This window comes from Eublepharis macularius, chromosome 11 (assembly GCF_028583425.1).
Source record: "Eublepharis macularius isolate TG4126 chromosome 11, MPM_Emac_v1.0, whole genome shotgun sequence".
Classification (NCBI taxonomy): domain Eukaryota; kingdom Metazoa; phylum Chordata; class Lepidosauria; order Squamata; family Eublepharidae; genus Eublepharis; species Eublepharis macularius.
The window spans coordinates 69,104,209-69,129,284 of record NC_072800.1 but is presented as its reverse complement, the minus strand read 5'-3'; the positions used below and the strand labels follow the sequence as shown (position 1 = coordinate 69,129,284).

Below are 25,076 nucleotides of genomic sequence, written 5' to 3'. Positions count from 1 at the left end.
TGCCCCGTGTGAGGTGGGCAGGAACTACCACCACTACCACCAGAAGTCAGCTGCCCAACCTGCTGGTGAGCAGGTGCCAGTGGAGGCAGGAATCTGCTTGCTTGTCTTCTTTTCCCCCTGCTTGGAGGGGGTGAGGTTGTGGGCAGTTGCCCCTCCCAAGCATGGGCCTGGGGCACCTGCCACTGTTGCCTACTGGCTAAGACCAGCCCTGAATGTGATACCCTCTCCCCTTCAGTTGGAAGTAGTAAAACCTGATCTTAGCACTGGCACCTCCAGGTTGGGAAATCCCTGGAGATCTGAGGGTGGAGCCCGGGACAACAGGATTTGGAAGGGGCCTCATTGGGGTATAATGCCACAGATTCCCAGGCTCCAGGTGATGGCTGGAGATCTCCTGGAATTACAACTAATCTCCCCTAGAAGGTAGATTCTATGGCATTATACCCAGTTGAGGTCCACCCCCTCCCCAAATCCCATCCTCCTCAGGCTCCACCCCCCCAAATCTCCAGGAATTTCCCAACCAGGAGCTGGCAACCCATTGGGGACCCAAAGCAGCTTATATCATGCTCCTCTCCTCCAATTTATCCTCACAGCGAACATGTCAGATAGGTTAAGCTGAGAGATTGTGACTAGCCCATGATCACCCAATGAGCTTCCAAGGCAGAGTGGGGAATTGAACCTGGGTCGGCTCAGATCGTAGTCTGGCACTTTAACCACCACACCATGCTGACTTCTGTCCTTATACCAAGAGAAACCTCATACCCAGAGGCAGTAAACCTCTGAATACCAGTGCAAGGAGGCAACATCAAGGCTTCGATTTCCGGTTTGTTGGCCTTCCAGTGCAAATGATTGGCCGGTGTGTGAAACCGGATGCTGGACGAGACGCACAGCTTGTCTCATTCACTAGGGCTCTCCTTATGTTCTTATTGAGCTTCAACAAGTATAAAAAGATTCTGTGCAATGTGTTTATCACACAAATACTGTAGCTAGTGGTGTTGTCAAGGAAGGAGGAGACTTTGTGACATCAGAACATTAGGGATGATAGATTGTAAAGAGCACTTTAAGAATTCTTGGATACTTACTGTTTCTTACGTAACAAGGGCAGTAGTAGCAAGAGCAAAGGACTTCAGGAGCTGTAAGTAAATTATGGCTTCATTAAAAATTATAAGTTATAATTAATTATGTCACAAGCAAACATGCTGCTTCACAGCCTATTGTACTTTTTATCACGCATATTTCATCAACAATCCTGCTGTAAAACTTTGGTAAAATATGTTGGCAGCATGCAAATTATAGGAATGAGCCAGCCAAGTATATGCTTAAATCACTCCCATTCAATTCAAGAATTTAGAAGGACTTTACTATCTGAGAACTTTGGGAACCCCCTCCCCGGCTGATATTGCATTGCATCACATGCCAAAGGCTCCAGGTACAATCCCCAGCATGTAGCAAATTGGGGGAAAACCTCTGATGTGAGACGTGACAATTGTTGTCAGAGAGAACACACAACACTGAGCTAAAGAGGCCAATGACCTGGCTCATTACACAGCAGTTTCACATGTCCGTAAATGCTGTCCTAGGATTCAAATTTCATTCTGCTCCATGATTCAATTTTCATTCTTTCACTCTGGAACCCTAGAAGCAGCCCTATAAAAATACTGTACTGATTCCAAAAATCCTAAATTGACAGATGGCAGCATTTTCCAAATTGTAGTTTACTTTTTCCTGATTACGGCTATATTTGAAAATCCATTTAATTTAACTAGGAAAGAGAAGCATGTACTTAGTAAGTAAAAACAAGAATGACTAGATATAGTAGAGGACAAGGCTCCTTGACTTTGAATAGTTATACAGAAGAGAAAGCTTCAGCCAGTACATCTTGGAATATCATTGTAAGGTTCTGCCAAGTAACTCTCAATGACTTCACTGCATGAGTCCAGGAACGGCATGAGTTAAAGCAATTTTATTGATAAGCTACTAGTATCATTCCCTATTACATTCCTTGCCAGGAATGGCATTTCACTACAAGCACACAACATATATAGGATTCTAAGCACAGCCTAATCCCCAGAGTCCCTACCCCAGTTAGCTAAATTTAATGGATGGGCAGCAGGACAAAGCAGAGATGGTGTGTTGGAAAGTCCAAGGCCAAGAGGCCCAGCTTCCCAGGTGAAAGGGAAACCACACAGATAACAGGAGGCTCTCACAGGCAGAGAACAGCAGGCACATTCCAGGCAGCTTCAGCTTCCAACATCAGAGTACACGGGCCTTGCAGAATACAAGCAATACACAGGACCTTGCAGAGTATGACAGGAGACATCCTGACAATTATGGAGCTGCAAGGCAGAGAAGCTGACCAAATAGAAATTCTGTCTTTGACTTAATTTTTTCTAGGAAAGACCAACCATTTCTTTTTTCATGATCAGCTATTTCAATGCCTTTGTAAACTAGGAGGAATTAACACATAAAGATATGGGAGCTCTATCCTGTAGTGCATTTCTCCCCAGCAAACAGTTTTTTTTTTAAGCGACAACTACATATCTCACACCTGCTAAGTAACATATTCCAACAAGCTGTGTTTCGAGTATGCCTCTGTCAATCATCACAGAGGAAATACACACCACATTGGAATTTGGCTTAGCCACATGGAAAGGTGTGTGAATGATATTAAGCAGAGAAGTTAGCTCATCCATTTTAAAGACTGGCTTCTAAACATAAATCAGGACACAAGCAAAGCTGCCTTTTGTCTTGGGTTCCATACAAAATATGAGAATGTCGTGTCAGAAAAAGCTGAGTGAGGCCTCTAGGACAGACATGCCTTGTAAGTAGTATAATAATATCCATACAATGTCTTCACCAAGAATGACAGCAGGAACATACATTACAGCACAATCCTAGGCACAGGTATTCTAGCATAAGCTCTTGGAGTAATTCTTCATAGGACTGCACTATTATTCTCCTGGGTCAGCAAATAGTTTTCAGGGGAGGCTGTTTTATGATAAATTTTATAATTCGTTTATGATCAATGTACATTGCTAGAAGGTGCGTATAACTAAAAACCAAGACAGGAGAGTGTATATTCTTATATACTGTACTAGTGCAACATTTTATCCAGCATGGAAGCTAAATTTTTATCATTTCTGATGTCAAATTTGCTTCCTACATTTCATTCCAATCATTAATCTTGATACTTATTATCATCTTTCTGTATTGCTATCTTGAACGAGAGGGAGAATGAGATATGTATCAATTGCATTAGCTAGTTCTGTTCAGGTGTCATATCCTATACATTAAATATTAGACTAAACATAGTAAATATTACTGTTTAGCTGAATCTTCCCATTGCATCTGATTTTGCATTACAGTAGGGAGAACAATGATGCTAAAACTTGTGGTGTCTACAGAAGTACATAAAAGCAAAAACAGAAGACGAGGTGGATGTACTATACCACAAAGTGCAATAACTCTGTACTCTTCTCTCATGACAAGCTGCTGGGTCCATGTTATATCTGCCCTCTCAGCTTCCTGTGCCAGCATATACTGTTGTAGGTGGCCACATTCATCTACGAGGGTTACCCTACAATCCTATGAAAAGTTACTCCAGTCTAAATCCAATGAAATCTCTGGAGTAACTCTGCATAGGATTGCATTGCTAGACATACAAGATCCAGTCAACAATCTCTTCCTTGCTCCATCACAATCGGGTATGGAGGAGTTATCTGAAAATGTGTTCATCTATTATTAAAATACACAGCAACAGTTCATCTGTGGGACTCATAAAATTATGACCTTTCTGAATAAGGATCTATACTGTTTTTTTAAAGTCAAGGTCTAAAATTATGTTCTCATATCCACCTACACCAGAAATTATCACCCATTACAGCTGCTGTTGACTTCATGGTTGCCTGTGTTGCATATCTCCTTTGGTAGAAGTACAAAAATAATAATGGCACTTGGGTGAATCACTTGCCCCCACAGAACAAAATTAAACATTTTTCTGGAAATAACGTATTTTATATCAATGCAAACCAACAGAACCAAACTACATCATGTCATTAATTCTATTTTTTTTCCGTTTCTAAGTTCAGACATGTGTCTCCTATTCAACACTGTAAGCATAGAATGTCATACTGATTTACGTCAAACTATGAAGAGTTAACAGTAAGAGGGTGGATCATCAAAGCCAAGCTTGAATAATTTTGGTTTTCCTCGTTTTAAAAAAAGGGTGGGTAGGTGTGATTCAAGGATGGCGTAAGAAGACCTTGTGCGATCTGCTCTTTCTTCTGCCTCACCCCTCACCGACTACAACCTCAGTCTTGACATCAAAAGCTGTACACTGGACTAGGCACAGAATCAGTTTTCTATGAATTCAGGGAGATTCTCTAATGGAGCCATTTTTAGCAGATCTCATCAAAGTCTCATGTTATTCAGTGGGGCTTACTCCCAGGAAAGAGTGTTTTCCCCTTGAATACTCAAAACAGACATGTCAGATCTGGGATTAGATAAGGGATGGAGTTCTAGAGGGTCATAAACATCAGAGCACCACCTTCTCCTCTTCAAATCAAAGCTCATCAGCGGAAGGCTGGTCCTACTTTTTATGCCCCCATCTTCAGAGATTAAGTACCTGCCTGCCTGCAACATCCCTTTTGGTCATGGGGCTCCAATTACAATTGGCCTTCCCAGATATATATTTACTTTGCACCTACATTATCTTTTAGGTAGCAACCAGGGGGAGGCTATTTTGTTCTTTTAGCAAAACCTAGTTCTTAATAGAATTCCACTGCTATATCACAGATGCTTTTTGTTTAATTGCTAATTGTTTGTTGGTGTTGCCAACCTTCAGGTGGGGGTTGCTATTCGACCCAGAATCTCCCAGAATTATAATGCATCTCCAGACTGCAAAGATTAGTTCCCCTGGAGAACATGGCTGCTTTGGAGGGTGGACTCTGTTACATTATACTCCACTGAGAGTTCTCCTTCCTTAAATTCTGCTCTTCCCAGGCTCCACCCCCAAATTTCCAGGAATTTCCCAATCTGGAATTGGCAATCCTTTCTTCTTTCCTTCTTGGTAAATCGTCTTGGTGGCCCTGGGCTGAAAGGGAAGAATTTTTAAAATACCTTTTAAAATAAAAATGAACAAATAATGTATACCATTAAAATAGGATTGCCAACTCCAGGTTGGGAAATTCCAGGAGATTTTGAGGGCGCAGCCTGGAGGGGGTGGGGTTTGGGGGTAGGGAATGACCTCAGCAGGGTATAATGCCATACAGTCCACTCTCCAAAGCTGCCATTTTCTACAGAGGAACTGATCTCTGTGGGCTGGAGATGAGTTGTAGTTCCAGGAGATGCCCAGGCACCACTTGGAGGTTGGAATCCCTACATTAAAGCATAAGATATGCATGCAACCACGAGACTGAGAGCGAGTGCAATTTAGTCCTGCCCCTTTCTCACTTTCTCAAGAGACGTTTTCAAGGCATGTTTTCAGGAGCCGAATGAATGGGAAACCAATGCATGGAAGAGGAGGAGGGGAGGCGGGATGGAAGGAAGAGCCGGCTAGCCTCTTCCTCCAATGACGAGCAGCCTCCGTGCTTCGGGGGTGGGCCGCTTGTTGCCATGGCGCTGCACGCTCTGTTCCTCGCCGGCTGTGTCCCCCGAGACTCGGGAAGAAGAGCGCGATGTCCAAGGCGGCTCTCCTCCCCAGAGAGCAAGGCATGGGCCCCACGGAGCGAGCGCGGGCCGTGTTAGCCACGCGCAAGCTGAGCATCTCCCCGCACATCCTCGAGCTCCTGACGCTGCCCTGCTTAGATGACCTGGAGGCTGATCACCGGTAACGCGCCGAGTCGCCTGGAGAGGGCGATAGGGGGGCCCCTCCAGAGAGTGAAAGTGAAAGCGAGGGGAGAGGGGAGGATTTGTGGCGCGCGCTGGATCTCCCGCTGCGCCAGCTTTCAGATATAGGCGCATCTCCCTCTTCTCATTCCCACGGACATGTTTATCACGTGACCGTTGGTGCTTCAAAACCCCGTATAAAGCCTTACTTAAACCTCTCTGAAGAGTTCATTAGCTTGTAACTCTGTGAAGGCTTGCCACTCCAAGCTGGGAAATTCCAGGAGATATTGGATGTGGAGCCTATAAGAGCTGGTGTTGGGGAGGGGAGAAAACTCAGCTGGATACAATACTATACCGTAGAGTCTACCCTCAAAAGCAGCCATTTTCTCCACAGGAATTTATCACTGTAGTCTGGAGAAAAGTTGTAATTCTGGGGAATCTCCTGGCCCCTTATGGAGGTTGGCAACTGTATATGCCACACAGTTAACATGGCAGGAAGATGGTTGTCATGGATTTTCCGGGCTGTACAGCCGTGGTCTTGGCATATACAGCCCGGAAAATCCACAACAACCATCGTTCTCCGAACATGAAAGCCTTCAACAATACAACATGGCAGGAAGCTTGTCCCACAGATGGCCTTTATATGTGGAATGGGAGCATGTTAGGCAGTGTGTGTGTGACTGGCCCAAGGTCAACCAACCAGCTTCTAGGGCACAGTAAGGATTTGAACCTGAGTCTCCCAACTACCCAATGGTGGTGTGGTGTGCAGGAGCATGAGAGGTGAATTCCTTGGAATCTCTTCTTTATGTCTTCACCTCAGTGCTTGATTACACTTGGGATTTGTGCAAGAGATGTTTCCAAGGCATTGTATTCAATGGAGGCTGGGTTAAAATTGAAATGCACCTCTAAACTGCTTCTGGAACTAGGAAGTGTCCCTATAATTGTAGATGTGGATGCTAAATCTTTCTATGTTGCTATTTGAAGGCCTTTCATATGTGAAAAGATTAACATATGGGAGCAGTCATCTATATGAGGAACACAGTCTGGGAAACGGTTACGAGAGCTGTTAACGTAGATGACTATTTAAAGTCCTCTTGGTATTTTTTCCAGCGTTGTCTTCTCATATTTTTGTGAGAAGAGTCCCCTCTCCGAAAAGGCTAAATTTAGCTTGATGACGTAAATGTTGACTCAGTCTTATCCACAGCCAAAAAGCCTGAGCAGTTGCCATTTGCACCTGTTCTCTAGAGTTGGAAAATCAAGTCAAATTTAGAATCACAGTCCCCTCCAGACAATTTATGTTATGACTTATTATGAGTTCACCCACACAAAAATTCTGTCAATGTAAGAACATGGCTTCTCAAATGATACGATGGTGGAAATCAAGGGAGGGACACCCCTAACCGATGGCCCCATGAACAGGATTGCCAACTGCTTGAAGAAAAAAATGGCCTGTCTCATTAATAGAAGCTTAATGGCATGTTATTTTACCTGCTGATGTCATTTACCTTCATGACATGAAAAGCTTCAGCTGTGCATTTCTACAATTTAAGCTTCTGTTAAAGGGGCAGGACACTTTTCTCCTGGCCTGTTGGCAACCCTACCAATGAAAGATGTTTTACATTGCTCTGTGTTGCAGCTGTGGTCATGTGGTGAGCCATTTGGGTGCAAATGAATTCTCCAGAAATTGTGTGTGGCCATACTTCGGTGCTGCATTCTTAAATCTAAGCAGACCTCAGCTTGGCCAACCCACACCAGAGAGAGTCCTGTGTAAGCTGCGTTGAACTTCTGCAAGAAGTTTACTTACTTATTTAGAGATTTATACCCTGCTTTTTCCCCATGAAGACTAGAATAATCTTACCACATTGTCCACTTCTTCTCCTTTTTATTCTCGAAACAACCCTGTGACGTAGCTTAGGCAGAGAGACAGTACTGGCCTAGAGTCACCCAACAAGCTTCCGTGGCTCAGTGGGGATTTGAACCTGAATGTCTCAAATCATAGACAGTCTAATTAGAATGTCAAATCAGTCGACCTGCATTCAAATCCTCACTAACCCATGAAACTCAGTGACAGTGCAATCCCAAACAGTTATTCCAGTCTAAACCTATTGAAATCAATTAGCTTAAACTGGAGTAACTCTGCTTAGGATTGTACTGTGAGTGACCTTGGCTTAGAGTCTCTTCACTTCAGTTACCTGAGAAGGTTGTTGCAAAGTCAAAATGGAGGTGGGAGGAATCACATATGCCATCCCAAGTTACTCTGAGAAAAGATGAGATAAACATACAATAGAAACAGGAGAAAAATGGAAGACAAGGATTGATGGGAAATATATAAGATTGTGCCATTTTCCTCATATCACAACATAGTAAAGCCCCCCTCTAAAGTCTATCATAACAGAGAAAAATCACCCAGTCAGCTTGGTAAGTTTTTGCATGCTACTTGATGAGAATCTATAGGGTGGTTTCACAGAGACTGTGCCCTGTGCATGATAAAGATAGTTCAACCTCCAGTGCTAACATTAGGCCTGAACAAAATCAAGAGTGGTCAAGCTCCGTGATTTGTAGCTGAAGGCTCCTAGATAAACACACACGCTGCTGGTGCAGAGATCAAAAGGACTCTCTCTGCAAAAAGGACTCTCTCCCCATACGGGGAGGCAGCAAAAACACCGGAATTTCACCTTCCAAGCTACCTGGCAGGTGATTGGTTTTATTGGTACAGTATCTTGGTTCATCTGTTTGTAAGGAAAGCATCAATAGCACACAGTAGTGTCTTTGTACTTCCAAGTTTGCATGCACCATCAATCATGGCTGGCTTCAACCACCATGGTGTGACACTGTGGTTGCCAGCAAGCCTGGAGAAACATGTCCTGTTCCTTTAATAGAGGCTTAATATATGGGTGATGGAAATGGACACTGAAGGGTTTCATGGTAAAGAACATCACCTGGTAAATAACATCCCATTAAGCCTCTAATGACATCTCATTAAAAAAAGGTAAAGGTCGTCCCCTGTGCAAGCACCGAGTCTTAAGCCTCTAATAAAAGCAACCGGGCTTTTTTTTTTTGTTCCAGGTGGTTGACAATGTGCCACTTTTTGCTTCTGCACTTTTTGCTTCCCCTACCCCCAGCAGGAAGAGATTAATGTGTTTCCAGAATCAAACTGGAAAGCCAAGGGCATGTGTAAACACACACACGTGCTCACCCTAGCATAAGGAAGGCTTTGGGAAAATTGTCAAGGTTAATGTTTCTTTAATGAAGCAGACCTCACAGTTTGAAAATCTTGACTCTCAAATATCATTTTACAACTTGGTTTTTTAAGATATATTTATAAAAATGAATATGACAAGCATATTGGAAAAACATATCATACAGAGTGCGTCCAGATTGACTGCTACTCCATGCTATGGTTACTTGTGATAACAAGCATATGCTTGTTGCCTTGTAATCTAAAGACACAGCTTTCTTTAATGATACAATTTTCATTTTCACAATGATTTTCCTCTTATATAGATTTAGTAATCCTTACTAGATGCATCCTGTAAAAGTAGGACAAAATAATGTTTTATCCTGCAAGAATCATAAATGTAGATTCTGAGTTGATAATTTGCTTTAGAACAAGGGAGTTGATTGTTGTATCCATAGCTCAAAAACAAAGGGTAATAATCTGCACACTTATCTGGAAGCAGATTAAATTGAAATGAATAAGATTCCAAGTAAATGTATTTCATACTGAAACACGTATGCAATCAGAAGAGAAATGGCTGTTTGGCTAACTAGCTACTTTTATCTTAATTCCTGTTTATGCCTATTATACCTGCTATTTACAATAGCTAATTTTTTAAAACAATTTTTATTGTAGGCCTTCAATTTCAGAAGACCTAAAAATAGGTTATGCTATCTCAGACTGCGCCACTCAGACAGATGGAAGTGAAATAACAGATGTGAAAGAGTTTACAGTAACAACAAAGACTTTGATAGAGGTAATCTATTCCCACAGTTAGTTAGGGAGAGTGTTGTTAGAATAAGAAGAAAACGGGCTTTTTAGCTCACCTTTGGAATGCCGTCCCCATTGAGGTTTGCCTGCTGCCTACCTTACTCTCTTTTAGATGATGGCCGGGCTGAAACACTTCTCTTTATTCAGGCTTTTAACTAAGGGGTTCCATCTTTATTAGCTGCTTTATTATCTGTTCTTAGCCTGTGGACTGTTTTATCAACATCATTGCCCTGTTTTAAGCACTTTTATACTCTGGTTTGCTTTTATTGGCTATGTGTTGATTGATATTTATTATTTTATTTTTCATTTACAGTATTTATACCCCACCTTTCTGCCCTCATCAGGGATTGGGTAATGGGCGGCAAAGTTGGGTCACAATTCTCTTCCTAAAACTTTCCTCAGGCTCCCCACCAATTTTTAACAAACTCCAGGCTGAAAATTGACTGAGAGTGTTTCTAAGTCCAGCTTTCAGCGCTCCAATAAGGAGTAAGAGGGAGTAAGAACTGAGCGTTTGAATAATCGGAGGCATTCAATGTATAACTCCTCTGACAGCTTCCAGTCAACATCCTACCAATTTTAGATCCATAGTTCTCAAAACTCAAAAAGTCTCTTGTGGAGAGAAATACCCACCCCACCCTAGTTTTTCTTTCATCCATTCTCACTATCAATAATTATGTTTTCCTGCAAGGGAGAAATACGCACTTTGGAGCAGAGATCCAAGGAAGCATGACTCCATAATATTTCACCCTATGCTTCATGATAATGATCAATAGGATTTGTATAGCACTTTAGAAATTTCACATTGTGTCTTAATCTTTACATCATCCCTGTAAGGGAAACATGTATTCTTACAGATAGTGAAAGGAGAACAGGTGCTTGCCTAAGCTGTGTAGTCCTGGCCAAGGTGCCATTTAAACCAGGGATTTCCCAGCTCAGAGTTCATATGGTTCACAATATCATCTGCTGAATCAGTACGTGTGAAGCAAATCCAAAACGCAGGCGAAGATTCAAGGAAGTTACTTGTACTTCTCACCTAGTTTTATTCCTTGCCTAAGTGGTGAAAATGGTCCAACATACACACTTTTAGAATGTACAACATTTCTGTCAGTGCAATCCTATTTAAAGCTACTTCACTCTAAGTTCATGGACTTTAATGGATGTGGAATAATTCTGCCCAGAATTGCACTGTTTGTGAGTTATTGCCACTGGGTTGCATTTTTGCATGTCTGTTGGGAGTTTTAATTCTTAATTTTTCTTATCTATTCATTTATATCCCACCCACCCACCCCCCACCCCATGGAGAGTTGTTCTTCTCTCCTCCATTTTAAGCCACAAGACTCCTGGGAGGTAGGTTAGGCTGAGAGCGGGACCACAAGTGACGCCTGACACAGGTTGGACACTTGTCAGCTTCCTTCAAGTTTTGATGGGAAATGTAGGCATCCTGGTCTTGCAGCTTGACTCTCTGACTGCTGTCCAATGGACTTTTCAACTGTCACTTGTCCAACATTCCGCCAAGCTGCCTACATTTCCCATCAAAATTTGAGGGAAGCTGGCAAGTGTCCAACCTGTGTCAGGCGTCACTTGTGGTCCCGCTCTGAGAGCCTGGGACTGGCCCAAGGTCACCCAGCAAGCTTCCATGGCAGAGTGGAAGGAACTTGACCCAACTCCTCCAACACTCTAACCATGACACTGTTGCCACACGTGCTTCCTTTCATGTGGTTCCTTAGATATGTGGACTTTCTAACTTAGGTATGGGACACTCACCTAGAACGACAACCAATTTGGGGGAGTTAAGTTCAGTGTCAGTGGGAAACCTCTTCCCGCTTCCACAGCTTGGATAGCTTGGAAAACTCCCACACCTGCCCATGAAGAGGAGCAGAACATATGATTTAGGGATCTTTTACTTGGATAGTGGGAAAGCAAACTCAAAGTGCCTCTAATAGTCTACCAGTAGCCACAAAACAACCAGATCTTTTCCAAAGCAAGGGTTAGCATTTCTTGAGGAAAATAATAGGAATTGAAAAAGGTACTCAAGCATATGAACAGTGAAATTGCTGTGTTCAGAGGGACATGCATATGAAGTTATATGAAAGGAGAAAAAGTAAAAGAAAACCAAGCCTCTAGCTGAGAAGAAATTCTGCATCTAGGAATGGCCACAAGAAAAAGTGTGTGAGAGAGATTTAAAAGGGGGTATGATGTTCCCTTGTCCTTAAAAAACAGAAATGGCACCAGAGGCATTTTTAAAATTCCAAGAATAACTAACTAGTTTATTTACTTTAGAGGGAACGGGTCAGGTGAAATCAGGGGTTGAAAATTTCTGAGGTAATTCAAAATATAATACATTTTATAATATATAATCCAAACATGAACAGACTTCAGTTCTTATGCTCTTCCCAGATACTTAAAGGCTTCTATTTTGAGGCTTTGGTTCCCTTGTTTTCCCTCAAGCATTCTATGATAGTTTCTTTTAGTATTCTGTTCTGGAGTTAGGAAGGCTGGTACCCTCTTTGTAGTACCCCAAGCCCCTTCACACACCAGTGCTTTCCTTTAGTCGTTAACTGAATCTAAAGGTCTCCACAGGCAATTTCCAAATTCCAACCACACCAGGGTCGTTTCCAGACGGCTTACCTGCCTCCGGAACGTCGCGCCATCTTGTGGGGAAAATGCGATATTTCGCGTTTTCCCCGCAAGATGGTGCGACGTTCCGGAGGCAGGTAAGCCGTCTGGAAACGGCCTAGACCAGGGATCTCTTCACTCTCCAGAGCTACTTCCCTGTTTGACTGAGTAGGGAAAATCTCCTTTCCTTAGAAGATCTATCCCCTTTCTTTGGCCCATTTAGGAGTCTGCACCTACTTCCCAAACCTCCTTCCCAACTCTCCCCAGTTCTCCTGCCGATATTAAAACTGCTCTCTGGACTCCACCTCCCGTCTCTTCACACTCGATTTTGCTCTACTAGGACTGAAAACAGACCATCCTCATTCCAACTTATGGTACCAAATCAGATCCCTTGGAGTATCCTGCCGCTCAAAGTTCTCTGATTAACTCCTAATGGTCCTGCGGTTGTGTGTGTACAGCCCTCCCAGGCTTTTTAAAACGTGCAGCTGTCATGGGGGAAAGGAGAGTTTCCAGAGGAAAGGAGTAAACAGAGGAGTTCACCTATCCTCAGTTTGCTGAGCTGTGTAGAGCATGTTGCCTGCTTTGATGGTCCAGAACAGGGGTCCCCAACATTTTTGAGCCTGCAGGCACAAAATGGCTACTGCAGGAGGTGGAACCAGGAAGGGGATTTCCCAGAAATGTAACAAAAACTGATTTCCTCTAGGCAGAATGGACAAAAAAAAAAAAGGCTGGCAAGGTAGAGGCTTTGCCTATACCTGTAGCATGTTGATGGGAGACATTCAGACAGGGAGTCTCTCTACACAAGGTATCGTACACGGGGATGCTCAAGTGACTTACTTTCTGTGTGGTCTTATATTCAAGTATACTCTGTCTCCCTAGTGGTATGTGTGTATTCACAATAGGAGAATAAGGATAAGATCTTTCACTCGAGTGTTCCCGTGTAAGATGTCTTGTGTAGAGAGACTAAGGGTCAGTAGAAGTAAGCAAGCCCATCTGGCTGCTTGATAGTAAACAGATTTGGTGCTCAGGAAGACTTGTCCTTGCAGATGTGAGTACATAAATAGATCTAGGTGGGTGCAAGCCCCCGTGGCAATGGGTAGGCATGCAGATGCCCCGTCAAGGAATCAGTCTCTTGCCCAAAGTTATGGCCACTCATTAGCATAGCCTGAGGAGAGCCTTGGCTTTACCTTCGCCAAAGTGTGGCACTGCTAGCTCCTGAAATGGCTGGCACAGTGAATCGAACCAAGATGGAGTCATAGCAGACAGCGCACGTCTGGGGACGGGGGGGTGGGTGGGGCTGGTAACAATACCGCACTGCTGTTCATGGGGCAGCCAATCGTGAAGTATTACTGGCTGTTTGTTACCAGTGGGCTCGCTGGGATTGGCACCTCCCCTGCCAGCCTTGTAGGAGTTCTTAGCATGGCAGCATCTGAGCAGTCTTCCACTAGAAATGCATCTGCACAAGCCGTTATTCTGAATGTGAGTAACGTGAGTCTTTTTGCATTTTCAGTTCACAAACTCGCTGTATGATGACTTTATGATGTATAAAAATCTCCTTAAAACTCAATATGAAGACAAAATAAAGGAGCATGCATTCAGGCTCTGGGAAGAAATAAACAACAGACTGGAATACGTTGAGATGTCCTATAAGCAGGTATAGGGTCACTTTCCTGCTTCCTCTTTTGCGTCAACATACCATTTCTAGTATATTCTGTCGATGTAAAATTGTGTGTGTGGGGGGGGGGTTGTTACTATAAATATATGTGGCATTTATATCCTGGCAGCTAGCACTGCAAGACCACTAAAACTGATTTAATATTAAATTCTAGCCATCTAGGAGGAATGGCTAGAAATCTCTAACAAAAAATGTTCAGCATATGCTTTTCATGACATGGAAGTAAATAACGTCACCTGGTAAATAACATCTCATTAAATCTCCAGTAAAGGAACAGAGCCCTGACCTGGATAACACAAGCAAGCCTGAACTTGTCAGATCTCAAGCAGGGTTAGCATTGGTTAGTAATTGCATGGGAGACCTCCAAGGAGAACAAAGGTCATTATGTAGAGCCCTGTGGTGCAGAGTGGTAAGCTGCAGTACTGCAGTCCAAGCTGTGCTCACGACATGAGTTCAATCCTGGCGAAATCCAGGTTCAGGTAGCCGGCTCAAGGTTGACTCAGCCTTCCATCCTTCTGAGGTCGGTAAAATGAGTACCCAGTTTCCTAGGGGTAAAGTGTAGATGACTGGGGAAGGCAATGGCAAACCACCCCGTAACAAAAAGTCTGCCAAGAAAACATCGATGTCCCCCCATGGGTCAGTAATGACTTGATGCTTGGTCCTTGACCTAAAGGAACAGAGCCCTGTCCTGGATGGCACAAGCAAACCTGATCTTGTCAGATCTCAAAAGCTAAGTAGGATTAACATTGGTTATTAATTGCATGGGAGACCTCCAAGGAAAACAAAGGTCGTTATGCAGAGGCAGGCAATGGCAAACCACCTCTGTTAATCCTTTGCCTTGAAACACCTGGCAGGGGTTGCCATATGTTGGCAGACTTGACGGCACTTTGCATCACCAAAGGGACAGGACAGTTTTTCTCCAGACATTTGGCAACTCTAGTCTTCACTCTTGCTGTTGTATAATATGTTGTTTTGACTCAATAGGAATATTCCAGATTCAATAAAACCATGTTGGCCAGTTGCAGACAGTAGCAGCATAACTGTTCTAACCAAGCATCGTACATGTGCTCTGAAAATGAGGGGGCCTAGAAGACACCTTTGATTGAGGGCTCGTAGCTGACTTCTCGTCACTTACCTCTAGAGTTGCCAGCAGCATGGAGAAAAAAGCGTCCTGTTGCTTAAAAGCTGCTTAATGAGATGTTATTTACTTCCTGATGTTATTCACTTCCATGTCATGAAAAGCTTCAACTTTCCATTTCCACACATTACGCCTCTATTTATTTATTTAAATATTTAGACCCTGCGTTTCCTCTTGGCTCATGGTAGCTTACAAGCAACTATCGAAACTTTACAAATACCCCCCCCCCCAGATGCCTGTTGTTCATATCCCATCGAAAGCAAACAAGCAAGCCTTGCGGCACTTCCTGAAGATCTCCACTGATGGCTCCCATTCATCAGAGCAGGGGCTGGGCTCCGGATGATGCCAAGTGGGCCACCCTGACTGGGGAACAGTCAGCAGGTGGCATTCTGAAGACCATAATTGGTGCATGGGAACATAAGGGATGAGACGTTTCGTCATATGTGTGGGTCCCTCCCATGAAGGGCTGGAATTGGACTCAAAAATGAACTGGCAGCCAATGGAACTATTTTAAGATAGGCAAGATATGTTCACGGTGGTTAGCCCCTGGCAATAATTGAGCTGCTTTATGCGATCTCCGCCAGCTCTGTCATTTAAAACTATGCTTCCTGGCTAACATCGCATCCCCTGACACGTGAAGAACACTTGTCAAAAGTCTTGTGTGGAGAGAGTTACTAAAGTTACCATAGCAGCCTTCAGAATGGGTGCACATGTTTTTGGAAGGGCAGGGGGTAGAGAGAAACTGCTCCCCTATCTCCCCTTCCAGTTCCCAGATGAACAGCAACACACAAAGGATGGCAGATCTTTTAAACTCGTCATCAGAAAGATGGATCCCCCCCCTTCCTGAGTTAGGATCAGCCTTTCTCCAGGCTCCATAGTATCCCCAAACCCTAGTCACTTTGCTCATGGAACTCAGGCTTTTTATGATGCCACCAAAAAGCTAGAAAAACCTCCATTTCTCCATCACAGGATGACAGAACAAATAGTGATGCCCCAGGCCTCTTTATTGCTTCTTCTTCCTGAGAACAGATCAACTTTCCCAGGGCCTGAGTGAGAAGATTAATTAAAGGCTAGCTTGATATCTAAGGCCTGTTTGAGCATAACAGCATCACTGATAGTTTCAAGGCCATCGGGCGATGCAGCCTCCCAACCAGACCCAAGGGCCAGAGATTTCTAGGGCCTGAGTGTGCTGGAAGAGGCAGCACAGCAGAGGCATGGATGAGAAGGGCCCTGATCTTGTAAAAAAAAAAAATCATAATCAAAATAATAGTATTATTTGGAAGATCTTGAGTTTTCCAGCTATTAATACATCTGTGCCATTTCTGTAATTTCTAAAAATGTAAAAGTTTTCCCCCATTTTAATTACAGAAGGAAGTCAAAATGAGACAAAGCTATCAGCAACAATTGTGTGACGCGCTTGCAATTCTCAGAATAAACTATTCAGTGAGTTCTTCTATATTCTCTTACAACGTATGCTTGTGCATACTGGAAAGACCGGAAGGGCGGATCTCTTCCAGGTTTCCTCCATCAAAGATCTGGCGTTTGCTGGTATTCTGACCTCCAGGGCCGTACTAGCAGCCTGACCCTATACAGAGATGAAAAACCACAGCAGCTCTTAGAATCGAGGTCAGGAGAAGCACCAGTATAAAGGCCCCAAAGAGATCTATGGGCCGGCTGTGGCTTTCATACTTGCTATACATGGACAAGCTACATAGGAATATGCAGCAACTGGGGCAGAAACTTGCACTGGCGCGGTGGCACTTCCTCGCCCCACCCCCCCCTTTCCTGCTCAAAGAGATGATTTGCTGATCTTCTTACTTGTTGGTGTGCATTGAGTTACCCTAGCAGAACTGTTCCCTTGTTGATTTTGTTATTGATAATAATTTAATTTTTGTTCTGTACTTATTTCCAGAGGCCTAGGGTAGTGCTGCACATATACGACCTTCCCAGTGCAGTCGGTTCAGCTGAGATACAGGGACAAGCCCAGAATCAGACGTGGGCATTTCTCTGCTGTATTTTTATCTTGCTCTCGAAGGAACTTGGTGGTGGGGAGTACCCTCAAGTCATAACCCCTGGTGGGGTTTTCATGGCAAGAGACTAACAGAGGTGGTTTGCCATTGCCTGCTTCAGCATCCCTGGCCTTCATGGGACATCTCACATCCAATTTCTAACCAAGGCCAACCTGCTTAGCTTCTGAGGCCCAAGCTACAAGTGACGAATGACACAGGTTGGACACTTGTCAGCTTCTCTCAAGTTTTGATGGAAAATGTAGGCATCCTGGTCTTGCAGCTTGGCTCTCCAACTGCTGTCCAATGGAATTTTCAACTGTCACTTGTCCAACATTCTGCCAAGCTGCACACATTTCCCATCAAAACTTGAGGGAAGCTGACAAGTGTCCAACTAGTGTTAGGAGTCATGTGTAGTTTGGCCCTGAGATGTGATGAGATCAGACTCACCTGGGCTATCCAGGTCAGGGCCCAAGGAACATAGGGAAGTGCATATAGTTCTCCCCTCCTCCATGTTATCATCACAACAACCTTGTGAGGCAGATTAGGCTGAGAAAAAATGTGACTGGCCTAAGATCACCCAGTAAAGTGCATGGAGGGGGGAGGGGGGAGGAGATTTGAAGTCCAATCTCTTCAATCTTAGTTCAGCTTTCTCCTCTACGCTACGCTGACTTTCTTGGCAATGACTGTTGCCCTTTAGCTGCAGAGTTGGTCATCTTTAACGCAACCAGGCAATTTGGTTATGATTTGGGTTGGAGAAAAGATCCAGTGGTCATGAGCCGTTGCTGCCATACTTCTCTGTGTGTTTCTCACTGAAACTTCTTGCTTTAACAGCGCTATTTCCCTGTCAGCAAAGGTCTGCCTGGAGAAGAGGAGGAATCGTTAGCCACACGGTTTGAGAGGCTGAGAGAGAACCTTGAAGAGAAGGATTTTATCATTGCAAGCTTAGAAATAGAAATAGCAGCCTGTAATGCAAGGGAAAGTAAGAAGGTAGGTAGTCTGTATATAAAGGTAAAGGTGCAAGCACCGAGTGATATCTGACCCATGGGGGGACATCGCAGCACGACGTTTTCTTGGCAGACTTTTTTACGGGGTGGTTTGCCATTGCCTTCCCCAGTCATTTACACTTTACCCCCCAGGAAACTGGGTACTCATTTTACCGACCTCGGAAGGATGGAAGGCTAGGTCAACCTTGAGCCGGCTACATGAACTTGGCTTCCGCCAGCATCAAACTCAGGTCGTGAGCAAAGCTTGGGCTGCAGTACTGCCGCTTACCACTCCGCACCACAGGCTCGGTACCCAGTCTGTATATACATTGTGTCAAAAAGCTGCAATTAGAACAGGCCAGGAAGCCTGTATAAGATTCAGCTGACCCTTAAAACTACTTTGTACACACAACTTTGTCCTTTGCATATATTGTTTGTGTGTTGATAAACACATGTGACCATTCTCAAATGGCAAGATATATTCATTTTTATTTTACTATGTCTGAGATCCAAAGAGCCACTGTAGATGTAAGCAGGTCTTTCATGCACCCAATAGGATTTTTGATTCTCTAACTTTGGCAGGTGCTGCAGCTATTACCCAGTGCCAATCTGATTGTACTTATTGATTGCTGTTCCCCCTGAACTGGCAAGAAAAACACTTTATGCCTTCTTTAAAAACCCTTCTGGTTTTTCAAGAGCTGCAGGAGAAGAAGACAGGTACTAGGAAACAGTTTAATACAAATTTTAGAAGTAGTTATGGGTATAATGCAGCCAAGACTAACAATTTAAGTCTTTCTTTTTTCAATGGGACTGTTAAGCACGTAATCATCCCTCTCTTGTTAAGCACAAATCCTATGATTTCATGCTTAACTTTAGCTAGACTATCCTCGGTGATAAAACTTGTGCAAGTTTTGGAAGAAAGTACTGTGTAAACTGGCCATAAGAATAATGGTTTTCATAACAATCTAGAATGTTAGTGAAATCATTCAGACCTTTCTGAGAACATACTATTCACATTTTGGATCACATTACTTGAAGCAAGGAGTATATTAGCACCATCACTGCAATTGAGCAAAATAAAGCTTTAAAAAACATAATCGACTGAAAGGGATATCCTTCTCATGCAGTATTTGCTGAGTGTTGTCGTAACAGCACAGCTTGTACAATTGCCCCCTCTTGTGGATTTAGATCACAGATGACTTTAGAGAGATGTATTTTGAGAGCTGGTTTCCATGCCATCCTTTGCCTCTTCAAAGGTGTACCTGTGAGTCTGCAAAAGAGACATGGATGGTGCAGGAAAGATCCAGCAGCCAAAGCAGGCAGGAATCAGAACCCCATTCACATGTCTTTCCACTTGAATTTTGTATTTGTACACTGGTGTTCCTTTATGGGGAAAAGACACTGTTGGAATCAGATGGTGGATTCAAATATTGCAATAAACTGTAGTTTCTTTAGATTCTTAGTTGTTGAACCCACTCTGGTTAAGTCTACAGATGGAAGAAGCTAATCACACTTTGTGTGTAAACAGCAGTTTGTCTTCTCTTCCTTCTGTTGTCTTCTCTTCCTTCAGGCAGAGAAAAAATCTTCCCTATCATGACGTCTCTCTGACCATACATCCATGAGAGCAGCACTGTGTAACAAACTGGTTTGTGAATTCAGACATCGTCATAAACCACAACCACTACAAACTGGGATTAAGCAATCAGCTACTTTGAAATCCCGGTTTGGTGTCAGCCAACAAACTCCAGTTTATTGGATAATCTGCATTCACATGTCACAGCTACGTGGTTTACAGTGATATCTAAATGCAGCCAGAGCTTGCAATGATTTGTGTGAAAAGGAAATGCACCCTATAATTCAGATTCACCTTCTATGGGCTGTTTTGTGCTATCTGATTTTCCTTCTACACATCATGAGTATTCCCATCTGTCCTCAGGCACATACTCACATGGAGAAATTTAACCTGTGAACTGGAGCAGTGTGTATGTAGTCAACACTGATTCCAGTGATTAGAATGAATAGAAAAACATGGTTGTGACTGCAAAAAATGTTGACAGCTGCACCTAGATTGTGATTGTTCACATGTTTCATGTGAACTGAACTTATGCTTGTGGCCTAGGACTTCTTGCTCATGTGTTAGAGGAAAAGACTGTGTAAGCTACCCAAAGAACAATTGCTTTTATAAGTATCTGGAATGTTAGCAAAATCATAAAGACCTTTTTGCAAAATGTATCATTAATGTTTTGTATCATATTAACACTCATTTGGACCACATAAAAAGAATTATAATTAGGGAACATTTGCCCACATTTCCTCCCAAATGTGAATAACATTAGATTTTAAGTCTGAAGCACACATAAACAATGGAATACTAAGCATCAAGTCCTGCTGTTGAAATATAACTAGGAATTTAGAAACTTTTTGTCATTGCACTTTAATAAGATTTAATTGAGGTTTTTAAAATAAGTTTTTTTTAAAGCCACAGATACGTGTATATTATTTGAGAGCGAGAGTGGAAATAGGCATTTATGAGTAGATCTATAATCCTTTTAACTTTTTTTCTTCATTCCTTTTTTTAACAGAATGTCACCAGGGGGGCTATTATTTGAAAGGTGGGACTGGCATAGGGGGCCTATTTAATCCTTTCTCCTGATCCTTGCTCCCTCCTGCTGCTTTTTGCCACGTTTCAGAAAAATTAGTTTTATAATTTTTTAAAAATACAGTTTTCAAAAGTAGGGTCCAAAGGTGTTGGGGGAAGAGGAATTATCAACAAAAAAAATAAGGAAATGGTCCAGTACCTCTCTTGTCCCCTCCCCGCTGTGCTAGTCTTCCCTTTCCAATGGCAATTATAGGGGCTGCTTTCAATAAAAAGAAACAGGTCTGTTAAGAAGATAACATAAATACGTGTAACATGTCATTTCACCTTAACTCCGTTATGATTCAGTGGGAACAAGTAAGTGTGTACAAGTTCAAGCTGCAAATTGAAGCTTGTTAGCCGGAACGATGCCCCTAGGAATGTCTTACAGTAGATTTTGCTTCTGTCTGTCAGCTTAGCCTGCCTCTTCTATGTTGACATATCTCCATGTGATGCTGGCAGGGATGGAACAATTTCATTTCGATTGGTATTTTAGAATGGTTGGTTTTCTCTGAGTCATATTCCACAATGTATTGACAATTTGAAAATACTCCCTAAGTTCATTCAAAGGATCGGGGCTTTTTTTCTGGGAAAAGAGGTGGTCGAACTCAGTGGGTTGCCCTTGGAGAAAATGGTCACATGGCTGGTGGCCCCACCCCCTGATCTCCAGACAGAGGGAAGTTTAGATTGCCCCCTGCAGATGCAGCACGGAGGGCAATCTAAACTCCCCTCTGTCTGGAGATCAGGGGGCGGGGCCACCGGCCATGTGACCATTTTCAAGAGGTTCCGGAACTCTATTCCACCGTGTTCCTGCTGAAAAAAAGCCCTGCAAAGGATGCCACAATTCATATATTCAAAATAACATGGAGGCACTAGGGGTTAGATCCAGAATAAATTTTCTGCTAACAGAAAGGAAGGGGCAGTTTCTCTTGATTTCCCTCTTCTCACAGCAGATCTCCTCAAATGGTTCCTTAAAGTCCCTTATCTGCCAAGAACAGCTTTTTGTGGAGATCAGCGGTCTGCAGTGGAGGACAGGCAGAGAGGCAGGCAAGTTTCATTCTGCTGATAGAAAATTTCAGTAAAGCTCCAACACTGCCAATCACATCCCCTTTTGAAACTGGCAAGTCAGTAATTGGATTGAGTGACAGGGCATCAAATCTTCCAAAATGTATTAACTACATTCTGATTGCCTCCATTTTTTTGCAGTTGTTATTTAAGTCTCCTGGGTAAGCAAACAAAACAGTTGTTGTGGGCAGAGGGTAACAAGAATCCTACCCCCAAAGCATGCCACTGTAACGGATAACTGTTGCAGCAGAAAACTGTCCCTTTATTATAATAGCGAACGGGAGTGCAAGAGGAGTCCAAATAGTTCATTATTGTCTCTGCAATTCTTGGTTTGTAACAGATGGTGGCGCTAAAGGCTAACCATGCCAGAAACCACATCAGATGAATTGATGCAGGGTAACCTTACTAGATGCTGCTCTCAAACAAAGGACTTATATTTATATTTTCAGCCACTGGTTTGAAAATGTAACGTTTCAGTTCAGTTGATTAGTTCTTTTCATTTATGGTTGTAATGGCTGCTGCTGCCCTAAGTTATTGATGTCAAATTCCTCCAGAGCTAAGGAACTGTGCTTAAGCCTATTAAGGCCTGAAACAGTTCTTTAAACAGTCCTTTGAAACTGTAGATTTGTTCTGTAACCATGTAGAGTTGAACAGCAGTATCACAGGAGAATATTGATTAATCACTTCTTTGTATTGTTTGATCTTTGTTAACACCCTCCGGCAGGTCTTTATTGAAGACTTCCTAAAGGAATTTCAGGGTGTTGATCTTTAATAAAAAGTAATTCATGTCTAATCCAACCAAGTAACTAGTAAGAATACCTAACAAGTTTTACACATGGGAAAAGATACTTTGAAATGTTCATTGTAATTTGAAGGATTACCATTTAATTGTAATCATTATGGGTAGTTTATTTTTCAAAATAACTGCTGCATATAGTTATTCACTGAAGAAGGAAAGCTGCAAATTAATATAATGTGCAATTCTCAAGTCACTGCATGAGAGTCATTGAGTCTAACCAATGTCGGGATGGGCGGGTGGGCGTAAGCACCAAGCTCATCCTCTAGGATTCCCTTGCCTTGAAGCAGCTTCTTTGACTTCAATAGTATTTATTCAGCAGTAATGTTCTGTGTGCATATGTGTCCCACTAAAAGGCTTATCCAAAAAATGTTTTACTTGGAAATAAATCCTACTATGTTCAATAGTGCTGACTTCCAAGCAAATTTGCTTTTCACCTGAACTTACTCAAATCAAAGCTGGCCTAAATTGTACAGGATGTATGCATATTAATCACATCTGTGTGTAAGAGCCTTAAAATATTCATGCCGATGTCACTCATGGAGCGGTCTGTATTCTCCTTTGGCTGGGGCAGCTCTTTATGTACATACAGAGTTGTCCCCCCACTCCCTGCATTGAACTGAATGGAGCAGCCATTCATATTAGAGCTCTGAGTGTAGAATTTTATATTAGGGTGGTAATTTAATATGATCACTTATTGTTTAAAATTAATGGAGGCAATCATTTCCAAAATAGAGCAGACACAAGCAGAATCCGTGTAACTTGCATATGTTCATGGAGTCAAAGGGATTGCAGACCCCCTCAAAAATAACTTCTACAGTTTAACTAAGTCAAAATATCTGGGACTATTCATAGAATCATAGAAAAATAGAATCTTAAGAGTTGTAAGGGGCCTTATAGACCGTCTAGTCCAACCTCTTGCCCAGCACAGAAACATCCTAAAGCATCCCCAACAAGTAGTTGTCCAGCTGTTCAATGAAGACTGCCCATGAGGAGGGACCCACCACATCCTTAGGCAGCCAAGTCACTCTTAACATGAAGAAGTTTTCCCTAATGTCCATCTGGTACCTTCCCGCCTGTCATTTAAACCCATTATTGTGAGTCCTATCCTCTCTTGCCAACAAGAACAGCTCCCTTCTCTCCCCTAAGTGACAGCCTTTTAAATGCTGAAAGAGAACAATCATGTCTCCCCTCAACCTCCTCTTCTTCAGACTGAACATTCCTAGGTCCCTCGGTCTTTCCTCGTTGGGCTTGGTCTCTAGGCCCCTGATCATCCTGGTTGCTCTCTTCTAAACCCGTTTCAATTTGTCCACATCCTTGTTGAAGCGAGTCCTCCAGAACTACACACAGTACTCCAGGTGGGGGTACTCCTGACCAATGCAGTATTCACAGAACTGTCTCAGCCTATGTAGAATCCCAGCCATCCTGTTGCAATCTGAGCTGGTCCCATACCTGCTGACACCATATGCTGAACATTGCATAAACTTTTGGCACCCCGTCATGTGCCCAGTTCAGCATGTATCATCTGCATGAAGGTAACTGGCTCTGTCTGTGTCGGGACTGACTGAAAATTGTGGCTGCTTCAGGCTGAAACAGGCCGAACTGTAATCAGTTCTCAAGCCCACTGTTTGTTGATGGGAAGTTATAAACCTGGGCACTGAGAGTCTCTTTACACGAGACATCTTACATGAGAACACTCAAGTGCAGAGAGACTCAAATGTTAGCTGAGAAGTGTAGTGCAGAGGTCAATGTCACCTCTCTATAGAGCTGGCAAAGATGGCTCCTCAGAAGGTTTGTTAATTTCCTCTTCGCCTCCCTGAAGGGGAGGTGAAATTGACAGAGTCTCTGTCTTTTAAAAGTGTGTCTCCCTACACACTTGAGTGTCCTCGTGTAAGTTGTCTCGTGTAGAGAGACTCTGAGACACAGCCCGAGAGTCCTCATGTACGGAATAGCCCACCACCTTCCATAGTGTCAGAAAATGAGCCCGCTTGCAACACTGTTACTCATAAAGGAGCAAAATCTATGAGCGCAGTGGCAGGAGGGGTTGGCCATCACTGATCCATGTCTTCCACAGCTGACAATGAGAGTCAGGCGCGTGTATGTTTCTCCAGATCCAGGATTCTGGGAGTGTAAACAGGGCAGACCTGGATAGTTTTGCTTCACTGGCAGAGAATAGGAGGGATATCCAAGCATGATAGTCCTAGGATAGGAAAGTCCGGGCAGGGGTCAAGTCTGATACAGCAACAGTAGCTCCCAAGAGCCAAAGCAGAAGGCGTAGTCTACAAGCCAAGCCCTTCCCCCCCCCAACAAGTTACTAACACTGAAGAGCTAAGCCATAGAGAGCTTAT

The 25,076-nt window shown here is 43.1% G+C and overlaps 1 protein-coding gene across 1 annotated transcript in view; it reads left to right on the top strand.

Moving 5' to 3' along the window:
• Positions 1–4,243: 4,243 nt before the first annotated feature.
• Positions 4,244–25,076, top strand: part of C11H10orf67 (chromosome 11 C10orf67 homolog) — a 57,959-nt gene continuing 37,126 nt past the window's right edge. The window contains exons 1-6 of the mRNA XM_054990955.1: positions 4,244–4,248; positions 5,654–5,824; positions 9,677–9,797; positions 13,938–14,081; positions 16,609–16,683; positions 18,081–18,236. Of these exons, the coding sequence (XP_054846930.1) occupies positions 4,244–4,248; positions 5,654–5,824; positions 9,677–9,797; positions 13,938–14,081; positions 16,609–16,683; positions 18,081–18,236 (672 nt within the window). The remainder of the gene's footprint in view (positions 4,249–5,653; positions 5,825–9,676; positions 9,798–13,937; positions 14,082–16,608; positions 16,684–18,080; positions 18,237–25,076) is intronic.